The following is a 14,650-nucleotide window of genomic DNA, read 5'->3' on the forward strand; positions in this document are numbered from 1 at the left end:
GGTGGCACAGTGGTTGAGAGTCCACCTGCCGATGCAGGGGACACGGGTTCGTGCCCCGGTCCAGGAAGATCCCAGATGCCGCAGAGCGGCTGGGCCCGTGAGCCATGGCCGCTGGGCCTGCGCGTCCGGAGCCTGTGCTCCACAATGGGAGACGCCACAACAGTGAGAGGCCCGCGTACCTTAAAAAAAAAAAAAAAAAAAAAAAAAAAAAAGAAGCATTAACTAAGACCGAGCTCAAGCATAATGAAGCCTTTCCCACACACTGCATCCACTTCCCTCCAAAGCCCTTCTGGAAACTTTTGTTTAGGATCCAGAGTTTAATCACTGTACTAACCTATTAAATGATTAAATTTAGTATAGGACTCTCTCCATTTTCTCCTTTTTCTTCAGAATGTTTATGGAAGAGATCTAGCTAATGTGTGTGCAGGGATGACAGTAGGAGAAACAGGAGGAGAGGGACAGAGGGGTGGTGGTGGTGGTGATGATGATGATTGATGACGACGACGTTGGAGCCAGAGGAAAGAGTATGATCACATTAAAACTATAATGTCCTAATTTCCTGAAGGCTGGCCAGAATCAAATCCTTTTGGACAAAACAGAATTGAAGAATGTTCTAGAAAGAAAGGAATTTAGAGACTTCAAATCTAAACCAAATTCTCTTAACCTTACACAAAAGGAAACAGGCACTCAGAGGTTATACAAGGTCACAAAGCTAACCAGCACCGTCTGTACTACTCCACCATGTTCCCTCTTCTTGGCCTAGTTCTGCTTTGCAAACAATGGAAGCTGATCAACTGTGTCACTTCTGCTAACAGTTCCTAAAAATATTTCATTACAAGTTATAACTGTATTTTTTCATCTAATCTTTGGAACATTACATTCAGATCTTGTTCTTAAATGTTTTGACAAATTCAAGAGAGAGATCTGTACTCTTTCTTAGCCTGTTAAAAATGGAAGCAACTGAGTTAGTAGTAAGGGGGTGGGCAAACAAAACATTTTATTACATTTCTTCTAGTAGTCTTAATTATCAGGTAAATCTTCAGGATGACTTGGCATTAAGGCATACATTTATTAATTTAGTTAATCCATAATCCACATAATAGCTATCTACTCTTTCAACAGGGACCATGTTTTCCAAACTTCTGTCATCTTATATAACACCTCTACAAGTCTGGTTTGCTATATGCATATCACCTGTAGTAATATTAGTATTTATCTTTATGTTGACTTTATTTATTTATTTAAAATTTATTTTTGGCTGCGTTGGGTCTTTGTTGCTGCGCGCAGGCTTTTCTCTGGTTGCGGCGAGTGGGTGCTACTCTTCTCTGTGGTGTGTGGTCTTAGTTGCTCCGTGGCATGTGGGATCTTCCCGGACCAGGGCTCGAAACCCGTGTCCCCTGCACAGGCAGGCGGATTTTCAACCACTGCGCCACCAGGGAAACCCTTTATGTTGACTTTAAATCCACTCTTTTTTCATATTTCGCCTGGCTTTAAGCAATAATACCCATTAAATCACAAGTCTGATGTGCCAGGTTTCCTACTACACATTAAAATAATTACATACCTGTTAAAACATGTCCATGGGCATATCATCTAAACTCATCTCGTGATTCCAGTGATATTCTTACCACACCTTGGGTGATCTGACCCTAAGCTAACTGTCAATTTATGACATGGGTAAATAATAAAACAATTGTACTCTAAAATCTAACTTGAGTTGCTAATTATTCAGGTTTGTGGGAATGTACCAGAAATGTATGGTCTCATCACCAATTTCAACAGATATAAACCTAGGGAAGCTGAACTTTTTACAATTTATTGTACGAAATAAATAGGGACTTCCCTGGTGGTCCAGTGGTTAAGAGTCTGACTTCCAATGCAGGGGACGCAGGTTTGATCCCTGGTCGGGGAACTAAGATCCCACATGCTGCGGGGCAACTAAGCCCGCCCGCCGCAACAACTGAGCACGCATGCCACAACTAGAGAGTCCGCATGCCACAACTACAGAGCCCATGGGCTCTGGAACCCGCACGCTGCCATGAGGAGCCTGCGCACCACAGCGGAGGATCCCACATGCTGCAACAAAGATCCTGTGGGCTGCAAGTAAGACCCGACACAGCCAAAAATGAAATAAAATAAAATTAAATAAATGAATGAATGAATGAATGAAACACATGAGGATGGAAGACCTAAAGAGACATTTCTCCAAAGAAGACATACAGATGGCCAAGAAGCACATGAAAGGATGCTCAACATCACTAATTATTAGAGAAATGCAAATCAAAACTACAATGAGGTATCTACCTCACACCAGTCAGAATGGCCATCATCAAAAAATCTACAAACAATAAATGCTGGAGAGGGTGTGGAAAAAAGGGAACCCTCTTACACTGTTGGTAGGAATGTAAAGTGATACAGCCACTGTGGAGAACAGTATGGAGGTTCCTTAAAAAACTAAAAATAGAACTACCATACGACCAGCAATCCCACTACTGGGCATATACCCTGAGAAAACCATAATTCAAAAAGAGTCATGTACCACAATGTTCATAGCAGCCCTATTTACAATAGCCCAGAGATGGAAGCAACCTAAGTGTCCATCATCGGATGAATGGATAAAGAAGATGTGACACATATATACAATGGAATATTACTCAGCCATAAAAAGAAACGAAATTGAGTTATTTCTAGTGAGGTGGATGGACCTAGAGTCTGTCATAAAGAGTGAAGTAAGTCAGAAAGAGAAAAACAAATATCGTATATTAACGCATATATGTGGAATCTAGAAAAAAGGTACAGATGAACCTTTTTCCAGGGCAGGAATAGAGACGCAGATATAGAGAACGGACGTGTGGACACAGGGGTGGAAGGGGATGAATTGGGAAATTAGGTTTAACATAAATACACTATCACGTGTAAAATAGGTAGCTAGTGGAAATCTGTGGTATAGCACAGGGAGCTCCGCTCGGTGCTCTGTGATGACCTAGATGGGCAGGATGGGGTGGGGGGTGGGAGGGAGGTCCAATAGGGAGGGAATATATGTATACACATAGCTGATTCACTTCATTGTACAGCAGAAACCAACACAACATTGTAAAACAATTACACTCCAATTTAAAAAAAGCAAATTTAACAATAATGTGTAGGATATAATCCCAATCTTGTAAAAATAAGTAACAATACACCATCAAAAAAAAAAGAAAGAAAGAAATGCATGAGACACACTGTTCCCCACCTTCAGAGATTCTGATTCACTGAGGGGACGGGGACCATGGAAGCTGCATTTCTGCAGGCACCCCAGGGAGTGCTGGTGCGGGAACACCCAAGGGCCACATTTTGAAAAAAAGTGAACAGGAAGGCAGTACAAACTTTAAAAAATCACTCTAGCTTTTCAATAGGATGACTTGGGTTCAAACCCCAAGTCTAACTGCATGATACTAAGCAAGTCACTTAACCTCTCTGAGCCTTGCTTTCCTCATCTGTTAAATGATGATTATAATAAAAGCCATCTCACTGGGTTGTTTTAAGAAGTAAATGGATGATATGTCAAAAGAGTATTACAAAACCATAGAGTGCTGCACGTGCTAGAGGGCTGATGAGGATGCTGCTGCAGCCTACAACTGAGAACACAGTCAGCGCTCCAAATCGAGGTGCAAGGGCTCTGCTCCACAGAAACATCTGCTCCCATTTCATTACTGACACTGAGTTTAACCTATAATAAATTAACCCCCAAGTTGAGTGCGTATTTCAAATAAGATATTTGCACAATATATAATTTCAAATATTATCAATGGATGACTGCACATTAAATCCTCAAGGAATTGTATCTGGACCTTCTTCAGGGCCAACCCCATGCGTGGCTCCCATGCCAGAGGTGTCCCAAAGGCCCACGCTGGTTACCCTCATTCTAAGAACTACTTTACACATAGCATGTAAAATTATCTGTGGTTTATAAATATTTTATGCTTTTATTATTTAAAAGAACTCTCTCCTTGAAGAAAACATAACAACTCCTGAATTATAAATTTAACACCAAATTTGCAGACTTGGTTACAGGGCGAATCTAACAAAGACAATGATTAAAAAATGCTCTCTTACAATAATTCATCTAAAGCTTTAGCAATGATCTGATGTAGGTACTTAAAATTCAATTTACAAAATATAGAAAAGCCTTCTTTTTCTTTGAATACCATCTGTTAAACCATTCCAACACGAGCTAATTCTGCTATACAAAATTCGTAAATAAACTAAAAAAATTTTTTAAAAACCTTAGTTGCTTCATGTTAAAGTATAGATTCATCTTATCTATTAATGTAGAGGTTAGACACCTATGCACACAGTCACCACCCTTTTCTAGAACCCACACAGCACTAACAACTATTCAACCATAATGAAAACCTTACAGTTAACACATAATTGTCCATAAAGAAAATCAATCCGAGGTCTAAGAGCTATTCTCTGCCAATATGGGTCCTTGAGCCTCTCCACTCAGTAGGGCAGTTTCTCCGCTAACGTGGGGTAAGAGGGCGCCTGGGACCAGTGGGGTCAGCAGCTGCCCAGTGACCAGCCACTGAGGCATAGGTGATGCAGCAAATGCTTCTCCCACCTGGAAACAGCAGTCACGTTTTGCCCAGTCAGATTCTGAGGAACAGGAGCCCCAGCTCCTCCTACGTGGGCAAACATGGAAACCAGATAGCGGAGAAACCTATCAAGAACTATACTGCCACTCTTCTGGCTGGCCATATTATCCAATTTCTGTTCATCTCCAGCCATGCTTTCCTCTGGGAGGCATAAGCAACAGCATCCAATGGTTTGGACGAAGCAAGTCCAGCACCATAGCCAAATCTCAATTACACAGCCCCTGGAGTCAGTTTCTGCACTTGTTACAGGACGGGCTAAAGAGAAAGTGAGGCTAGAGCCCTTCAACACGGACAGCTATTAAGAATGACTTAAGATCGTTATCGTAGCTCTTGAACTCTTTGTAAGATTTGATGCATGGCAAGGACTGATTTTGAGAGCTGTTGACCTAGGGTAGGACAGGATACTAAAATGTAATTCATACATACTTGTGAAAATCTATTCTCTCTTACTAGTGGGCAAAAATGACTATAATAAACGGAATCCTCAATTGAAGCAAACTGTACTACTGAAATGTAAACATGGTTTCACTTAATGTACCTGTTAATAGTTTCTTGACATTAAAACAAAGTTAGTCTTTAGCCTTAACAAAGATGGAGCACGCAAGCGTTTTATTTGTTAATTGATTCAACAAGAATTTATTGAGCACCTGTTATGTTCCAGGATCGTGCTGGGGGAGCAGTGGTGACAAAAAGAGCCCCAGTCTCTGCTGACAAGGAGCTTATCACTCTTAACTTTAGAATAAGCAGGGAATCCAACTTTTAAAATAAACAAGAAGAGATTTCTCAATTCAATAAGGACTAAAAAATGAGGCTGCCCATACAACATTCCTGAGATTTTGCAAGTTTTTTGCATTCTAGTATCACATATTAATGCTGAAAACCCATAGGTAGTACATAAATACAGAAACAAATTGTGACGTTAGGGAAATACTATCTATCAGACATTTTCTGAAATTCAGAATACTAATAAAGAAAATATAGGCATTTATTATAATCAAATCTAAAAATACAATATATAATAAAATAATAAAATGGATCTGGATTTTTAAAAGAATGATCATAATCTAAAGTCAGCTTTTCCTCTCAATTATAAAACTATGATCACATATACTAGATACTGGTAAAAATGTCTCTTCTAAAGTTCAGATCTCTAACAACAGAGAACCTTTCACCCTTGTTCCCAAGGAAATGGCCGGTGAGCATCAAGGGGCCAAAGTCTCACTCGAATTAAAACTGCAATGCTTCTTGGCTACTTAGCATATTGAAAATGAATTAAGGACTCAATTCCGCTTACCTTGTAATCTCTGGATACATTTTCTGATGTCACTGAACCTGAAATCTGACTAGAAATTGTAGCAGCTATAAGCTGTTTACACCATTCAACATGTGATCCTGTAGGACTAAAAGAAATAGTGCAATTAAAATATTTTAAGACATAGCCTCTGAGTGAGAAAAATGAGCACTGACTAGGGATATATGTACATTTCTTTTTTTAGAGAATGAACTTTAATTAGACTATTCGGTTACCTTTACATTTAATGTAAGAACTGAAATATCGACTGACCACTAGGAAGTAAGATTAGGTTCCAGGTTGACTTGAAATGAATCAACCAATTTATTTTAAGGTTAAGATTCTAGGCCTCAGACAGTTAAGCATGTTATTTTCTAGCATTTAATAAAATATCACTCAATTACAATTATATAGAGTGAATATTCTTAATGTAAGTAGAAAATTAATTCTAAAGTGAAATATTTATCTTACAGCATATGCTTTTCAAAAATGCAATCACTTTCATGCTGGTGGTTTTAAATCTAGAAAACGATGTAATTTCAAGTGAATCAAAGTGACTCTTAATGGAGCAAAGCTGATTGTATGATTTTAAAAAGAACAGACTAGAAAAGTTATGTCCTGTGTGTAGTAATAATGAGACCTTACATTTCTGTAAGTGCTCTGACAACTTACAAAAGGCTCTTCCAGTCCATTATGATATCAGAGCCTGACAACCACATGTGATAAGAAGGCAGAACGGGGACGAGCCAACAGGTTTCTGGGATGAGAAAATTGAGGTGCAGTGGTGACGTGGCCCGTCAGAAAGTGGTGGGGCTGTCCTTCCAGGATATGGTACCACCAACGGTGACCAACTCACCGAACCACAGGGCGAAACAGAGGCCAGCGCCACAGACGCTCGCCACTGCCTTAAACGAGAACACAAGGACGCAGAGAAAATGGCATCTCGCGCTTGTGTGCTGCTCTCAAATGTTCAACACATTTCTGCACACAGCCTCACCCGAGCCTCACGGTGACCCACCTTACAGAGGAGAAAACTAAGGCCCTAGCGTTTGACTAAGGTCACACAGCTGGTAAGTGGTCGGGTTGTGCTCACCTGACTTAAAGGACCACGTAAGCAAAGTAAGCACTGAGGGAATTGAAAATTGCCTCCAGAGGCCAGGCTCCTCTCCCAACTCATGAAAGCGCTGAAGAAATCAAGTAAAAGGGCAAAAGATACTTATGAAAGTTTACCTTGCAGGTAGCTTTCACTGTAAACAGTGTTCCAGACCTTTGAAAATCTCATCACTAATTAAATCCACACTCGTGTATTGGAAGGATAAAAAAAACCTGGAATCCCCAGGCAGTGTGTAAAATAACGTAACTAGTGAAATAAAGACATTTCATGTGCTCTACGAGCGATCTAAATTGCATTCTCCGACCAGGGCAGCCTAGTAGTTATCTGTGGGGCCGAAAATATAAGTCAAAACATTCGCTAAATGGGCAGACATTCCCGTCATACACCAAGACTCTATTTACCACAATTAATAACTAAGAGGAAGAAGGAGGGGAAAGGGAGGGATATCAGTTTCCTCTTAAAGGCTAAGGCACCTTTATTGTCCGGTTCTCCCATACTTTTCTTGCCAAGCTGCCTTTTCCTCTGCCAGCACCTGGGCCTGAGCGCAAATCTAACAGCAGGAACCCACCTGTTCACCCACCGCAGACGGGGTGGGTTGGAGGGGGCTGCTGCTATCCTCTAGCTTCCATTCCCCTTCCTTCTAATGAGGACCCTTCTCTCCACGGTAGGGAGCTGCCCCTCTGCATTTCATAGGATTCTGCTCCACTTGGAGGGGAGTAACCCCAAGCTTTCCTCTTGGACCTGGAGCTGTGTAGACCCGCCCCCAGCACTGGCGGAGGCCACTCCCCACGTCCACCACCTCGAGGCACCCACAGAGATAGAGAGTAAGACATGAAGAAAACAGAGATGGGAAGCCTCATCCACACTGTTTGCAACTCTGGTTCTGAATGTGCCTGTGGCCATCTTTCGCCCTGGCTGCAGCAGTGATGGGAGCCAACACACTTCCTTTTTGGCTGCAGCTAGAATGATTTGTGTTTTTGGTACCTGCAACCAGAAGCATCCTGGTCAACAGAGTTATAAACAGTGTGGCATGGTGGGCTGGTAGACAGGAGGCCTGGCTCCGGGTCCTATTTCTGGCACCAGCTAGCTCCGTGACCTTGAGTGAGCCACATCCTCTTGCAGGCCCACAGCTCCATCAGCATTAAGAGAAGTACGGTATTCAGAAGAGAGGGGAGGGCCCACGGTCCACGGCTGAGCCACAGCTGCAGAGCCAAGGTCTACTCTGGGGGTCTCTTAAAAGAAGAACGTGAACCAGAGCCGGTCACAACGACAGGACTGAGGAGGAAGGCCACGTCTCCTCTCCCCTCTCTGCTCTTTGGTCAGTGCAGTCTCCCTCCACACTCCTGGTGGCAACAGTCACTTGCAGTCTGGGAGCTCCCAGCTTTGTTTCTGCAGTCTGGACTCCCCGATCTGGACGCCGAGGAACCCATGAGACAGCTCCACTAGTCGGTCCCAGAGACCCTGCCGGCTCCACGTGTCTAGACCAGCATCAGCCGCCCAGCCTGCAAACTGCTCCTCCAGCCCTCACGTTTCCTAAGTCAGGGCAAGGCACAGCCTCATCCAGGGGCCCCAGGCCCCAAAGCTGGGGTTTACCTTGGAGCCCAGGCCCCACTTCGCTCTCACATCTGAATGCTCGCCGAGTTTCGTCACTCTTACCTGCTAAGTATCATAAGAACGCGCCTTGCCCATCCCTATCCCAACCAGCTTTTCCACACGCCCATCATCTGTTGGTGTTCTCCCGCCTTGTGAATTTAAGCCCCACCTCTACGCTGGTGACTCCAGCCCAGACACCAGCCCTGAACTCCAGGCTTAAATAAACCAACTGCCTCTTTGACATGTGCTCTGGGAAATCCAACTGACATCTCATTACTGTTAAATCCAGGGCTGAGAGCCTGCTAACTTCCTAACCCCACTCCACGTGGAAGCTTCTCCATCTCAGCAACATTGTTTTCCACAAGCCGAAGACATTGGGATTGTCCTTGATTTTTCTTCTCTCATACCCGACAACCAATCTTTGCAAACCCTACTGGCTCTACCCTGCAGATTTTCTTCAAATGATATCTTGAATTGGATCACTTCTCCCCTCCTCCAGCCCACGGCTCCGGTCGCAGCCACCATCCTCTCTCGCCTTGATAACTGCGACAGCCTCCCACCTGCTAGACTCTGACTCTACTCCTTCTCCTTCCGGTGCGTTGTCCACACAGCAGCCGTAGAGAGCGTCCTGAAATCCACAGCATCTGCCCCTGTGACCTCTCTGAGCTTGTCCTCTACTGCTGTCTCCCTAGCTCCCTCCCTGCTGGTGACACTGGTCTCCTGACTGACCCCTGAACCCTTGGCTCACCCTCCCGCCTCAGGGAGCGCAGGCCTGTGCTGCCACCTGGATATGTGCATGACTAGGCCCCTCACCTCTTCTGGGGTGTGACTCAAAGGCCACCTTTCTCAACTAGGCTCTTCCTGACCACCCGGCACAAAATTCCAACCACTGCCCAGAGTGCTCAGCCCCACAACTTCCTACCTGCTCCCAGCTGACTTTTCTCCCCCAGCACCTAACATAGAACACGTGTGACGTGTTCTTTTGTCTCTCTCTCTCACACTAAAAAGATGCTCCACGAGGGCGGGGATTTGTGCGTGTGTGCTCCCTGATGTATCCTCAGGCCGGCCTAACACAGTGCCGGCCACAGAGCAGGCACTCATATTTGCAGAATAAATGACTGAGAGATTAGCATTTCCAGAACCAACTTAACCCAACTCAGTGAGATGGCCCACCTGCAGTCCATTCACAACACTACTGCACAGCAATTGTTCTCAAATGCCTACCCCATCCTGTAGCTCCCCTGATGGAAATCCTTTTGTGCCCCCCATAACTAGGGTGACCATATAATTTCTCATCTGAACCAAGACACTATTGTGAGTTGCAGAAGGATGCTACTGATAATTACACTGGCTCGACCAGTACCCTGTACCATCTGGTGCCAAAGAGACCACAAAGTCCACCCTACTTGTAGCTAAGGTGGTTATTAAAAATGCAGAATTTCAGGCTCTACCCAGGAGATGGTGGATTAGATTTAGGGTGGGATCCAAGAGTCTGCGTTTCAATCAAGCACTGGAGGTGATCCTGACTCAGGTTATACAGAACTGAGCAGAGAAGCATCGGCCCAGAAGACAAAGGCACAATTCCTTGGAAGGAACACAGGCCCCTTCAGGATCTAGCTCCTGCCTTCCCACAAGTCTTCTCTATTATCAGTTCCCCACATCCAGCATCCAGCCCACATGGCTGCACGTTCCACTCCTGTGGCCAAAAAGCGTCCCCTGCCCCCGTCCCGCCACTAAAAACTGAAGCGAATATCCCACCTCCGTGTACCACAGTGCAGTGGATCACAACTGAGGCAGCGGATCACGATTGAAAAATTCTAACACCTGGGCCTCACACCCAAACCTCCTAAATCAGAAGCCTCAGGACTGGGGTCTGGCCACCTGGAGTTCTTAAAAAGCTTCTCAGATGATTCCCACGCACACCACATCCAGAGCACTTCCAAGCGTACCTCCACCCTGGCACTTATCACACTTGATTTCAATGGCTGGTTTGTTTGTATTCTCCACTAGATGGTAAGCCAGAGAGCAAAAGCCGTCGGCCATTATTCTCTGACTCTCCAAGCCCTCATACTTTGCAGAGTATCTGCAGATGAGTGAAACCCTGACCATTCCACATACTGTCTTGACTGTGATTAGTTTTCAGTGAAGCTGACCACTTGGGTAATTACTTTATTAAAATACATTGTAATTACACTGAGGTAGAAACAAAGGGAATGTTTCTAGTTGTTCCTCTGCCTTTGGAAACTCCCAAAAGTTCAGCTCAGGGGTGTGACTAAGACAGGCAGGAACCAGCATCTGAAACTGACCCAGTGGCGTTACAACAGTATGTCTCGCCTAATTGCACTTTAGCGTCAGCGAAATGGCCAAGATGTGGAAAAGCTGCATGTTCCAGGCTATGGGATCACCCACCCCTTGTCCAGAGTGTCAGGGTGGCCCTCCCAGTTGGATCTGGTCGGTTTGTGCTTCTAACTGATTCATCTTAGTTCTCAGACTGCCTAAGAAGCAGTAGCCTTACGTGTTTGTGAAAACAATGAACCGGTTCCTTCAAAGTGTGAAGAACTGAAAGTAAACGATGATGTGTTCTCGAATCGGGAGCAGTTTGGAAGTTTTCCATCCCAGCTTTTCAAATGAGGGTATCTTTGCCTCTATCTGCGCCAGCCCGACACCCACGGGGTTCCGTCCCCCAACTGCCCCCTACCAACCCCAGCATCAAAGACCCCAAGCAGCGGCGGCGGGATTTGGGTCTTCAGACCACACGAGGCAAGGTCACGCTAAAAAAGGGGAGCCGGGGTGAAATTTCCTCCCAAACGATTCGTGGCCGGGGCAAGGGCTGCCGAGGTGGCTCCAAGGTGCAGTAGGAGGCGGCCTGGGACGCGGTTTGACAGCTGTGAAGCCCCTCAGGGTGCGGGGACCTCCGGCGCGAGGCGGAAGTGAGCCAGGTGCGGGCCCCAGGGACCAGGCGGGGGTTCCCGGGGCTCCAGAGGGGACGCGGGAGGGGGACGCCCCAGCTTGGCCTCGGCCCGGCGCGCGAGGAAGGGGCAGCTGGGCCTCGCGCGGGGCCCTCGGAAATCGGGGACCGGGAGGCCGCGGCGGCCGGGCCCCGCTTACCTGTCCAGGGTCTCCATGCTGGGCTGCCGGGAGCCGGCGGCGGGGGCCCCCGCGGCCCGAGGGGGCCTCCTGCCGCCCGCCGGCCCCGGGCCCAGGCCCCCGCCGCCCTCGCCGCCCCCCGCCGCCGCCGCCGCCGCCGCCGGCCTGTCCATGGCGCGCCGAGCCCGCCGCCACGGGGAAGCCGCCGTCGGGAGGGGAGCGGCGCCCCGGAAGGTCCAGCCACGCGCCTCTGGCGGCCCCGGTCTGCCGCCCGCCCGGCTCAGGCGGCCGCCGCCATTAGCTGTCACCTGGCGCCCCGCGTTACCCACAAGGCCTCGCGCGGGGGGCGGGGGGCGGGGAGGGCGGCGCGCGTCCAGGAGCCGGGTCCCCCCCCCGCCCCGCCCGAACCCCACCTGGGCGCCCGGGCTGCCAGCCGGCGAGGTAGGGACAGGGCGACCGGGCACGTCCCCAGCCACTTGGGGTCGAAATCCACCAATGGATTATGCAGAAAGAACGTGCTCTGCTCAGGAAACTACCATACTGACATTAGAGATGCAGGGTAAAAAAAAAAAAATGTTTAGGGAAATTCAACTACTCAGCGTGATTTGTTTTCCCTCAGTTTTCCTTCCCAGAAAAGTTTGGTGGTGGGAGAAGCCCAGGCCCCCTGGGCCTCCCTGGTCTTGACGTCTCCAACCCCGAGCAATCCCACACATTTTAGCAACCCATCCTCACTCCGTTCTTACCCAGCCGTCTGTAGGGCAACCAAGTGTTCTGATACCGCCCTCGGAACTTCCGCCCTTGCTTTATATTAACAGTAACATTTAACTTCTGTCAGCTAAATCACCGCTTGTGAAAATCAACGCAGTAGCTGATGATAAAGGCATTTAGGACATTTGATTCCTGTTCAATATTTATTTTCCTGCTCATTTTATTAGGGTTTGCATATCCAATGGGCTCATCCCCTCTCAACCCACCCCTGATTTAGTTGGGGACGGGGATGGGAATCATGGCTAAGCCCCTTTGCCTGTGATTGCCCTGGGTATGACCTATGACTCAAGTCTAGCCAGTGAAATATAAAGGGAATACTTCCCATCCTGATAAAAGGCAGACCTGTAGACAAGGAGTTACTAGTTCCCATCCCAAACCCATCCTGCCCTCCCAGCTTAATAACTTCCAACTGAACTGTGAGCATGTGATGCCTGAAACCCCAGCAGCCATCCTAACACCCACGAGGGGATGAGCCTGGGGTGAAAGGGTGACAGGGTGAGGAGAACTGGGAGGAAGGAAGGGAAGATCTCCAAATACACTGGAAACCCACCTCTTGCAGGCTTCTGGTTTTCCAGATTCAAATGTTTAACCCACTATTATAGACTGAATGTTTGTGTCTCTCCCCCCACCTCCACCATTTATATTGAAGCCCTAACCCTCAAATTGGTATTGAGGTATTTGGAGATGAGGCCTTTGGGAGGTGATTAGGTCATAAGGTCATAAGGCTAGGGCCCTGAAATGATGGGATTAGTGCCTTTTTTTTTTTTTGGTCTGCGTTGGGTCTTCGTTACTGCGCGTGGGTTTTCTCTAGTTGCGGTGAGCCAGGTCTACTCTTCGTTGTGGTGGCTTCTCTTGTTGCGGAGCATAGGGCTCTAGGCACACAGTCTCAGTAGTTGTGGCACATGGGCTTAGTTGCTCTGCGACAGGTGGGATCTTCCTGGACCAGGGCTCGAACCCATGTACCCCGCATTGGCAGGCGGATTCTTAACCACTGCACCACCAGGGAAGCCCTGCCAGACTTTTAAAAGGTTTGCCAATATGTTGGTGTGGGGTGGTATCCCACTGTGGTTCGAATGTACATTCCTCTGATATCACCGAACTCCTATTTAAATAAGAAGACTCAGTTCTGACTGCATTCCCAAGAAGTTCCTCCTTGACCCCCTATCTTGGCCCCAAAGCCCCCCAATCTGCCTCTGTTAGAGCAGGGTGCACCCTGCATGGGAATTACCAGTTAACTGAACTGTCTTCCTACTAGGCCAGACACTCAAAGGAGGCCACTGTTTTACTCAGTTTTGTTTCCCAACAAAGATCAGCTGACACAGGTCTGGGTCATAGTAGACAGTATTTGTTGATAAATACTGTCTAAAAAAATACTATCGAAAATATTGTCTAAAAAAAAACACTTCTGGTTCTTAGTCTCATCTATAAAACGACCCCCCCAAAAAAAACCCCAAAACAAACAAAAAAACCCTAAAAAACCAAGCCTATCAATTTTATAAGGTTGTGGGGAGGCTAAATAGTACAGAGTTTGGCACATATGCCCCCAATAAATATCTCCCTTTCTTCCATTCAGGGACCAAGGGGGTTGAAAGTACATGGTCTGGCTTTAGATAGATGCGAGGATAGAAATAGGGAATAAAGTCAGAGGCAACTCTAAGTCTCAATATCTCCTGAGATGTAACGAAGTGAATTGAGCTAGTTGTTTCACTAATTGTGAGTCACTTTATAGCTGGTAACAGGAGAGTGCGTCTGACCTCTCAGCTTGCAGGCCCACCATCATCTGCCAACACGGACTGAGGTGTGGTAGCAGCATCATAGCCTCCCCAGATGTCCACATCCTAATGCCTGGAACCTGTTCTGTGTTACCTTACACAGCAAGGGGGCATTAAGTTTGCTGATTCTCTGACTCTGAGGTGGGGAGAGCAGCCTAGGTTATCCAGAGGGGCCCAATATAATCACCAAGTTCCTTTTTTCCTTTTTCTTTTTTTGGCCACACGGGGAATCTTATTTCCCCGACCAGGGATCAAACCTGTGCCCCCTGCAGTGGAAGCGTGGAGTCATAACTACTGGACAGCCAGAGGAGTCCGCTAGGGTCCTTTAAATGTCAACAAGGGAGGCGGAAGAGTCAGAGTTGAGAGATTTGAAGGTGCTGTGCTG

General features: G+C 46.8%; 1 protein-coding gene across 3 annotated transcripts in view; it reads right to left on the reverse strand.

The window, feature by feature from the left end:
* The window catches only part of MTMR1 (myotubularin related protein 1), a 72,325-nt gene extending 60,290 nt beyond the window's left edge, over positions 1–12,035 (reverse strand). For 2 of the 3 annotated variants that reach the window (XM_060088126.1, XM_060088125.1), the window contains exons 1-2: positions 11,747–12,035; positions 5,935–6,040 (exon numbers count right to left, since the gene is read on the reverse strand). In XM_060088126.1, coding sequence (XP_059944109.1) covers positions 5,935–6,040; positions 11,747–11,898 — 258 coding nt within the window. In that variant the 5' untranslated portion in view covers positions 11,899–12,035. The remainder of the gene's footprint in view (positions 1–5,934; positions 6,041–11,746) is intronic. The other variant, XM_060088127.1, reaches the window with a different exon arrangement.
* Between the last annotated feature and the right edge of the window lie 2,615 nt (positions 12,036–14,650).

The sequence above is a fragment of the Mesoplodon densirostris genome, chromosome X (genome assembly GCF_025265405.1).
Source record: "Mesoplodon densirostris isolate mMesDen1 chromosome X, mMesDen1 primary haplotype, whole genome shotgun sequence".
NCBI classification, from domain to species: Eukaryota; Metazoa; Chordata; class Mammalia; order Artiodactyla; family Ziphiidae; genus Mesoplodon; species Mesoplodon densirostris.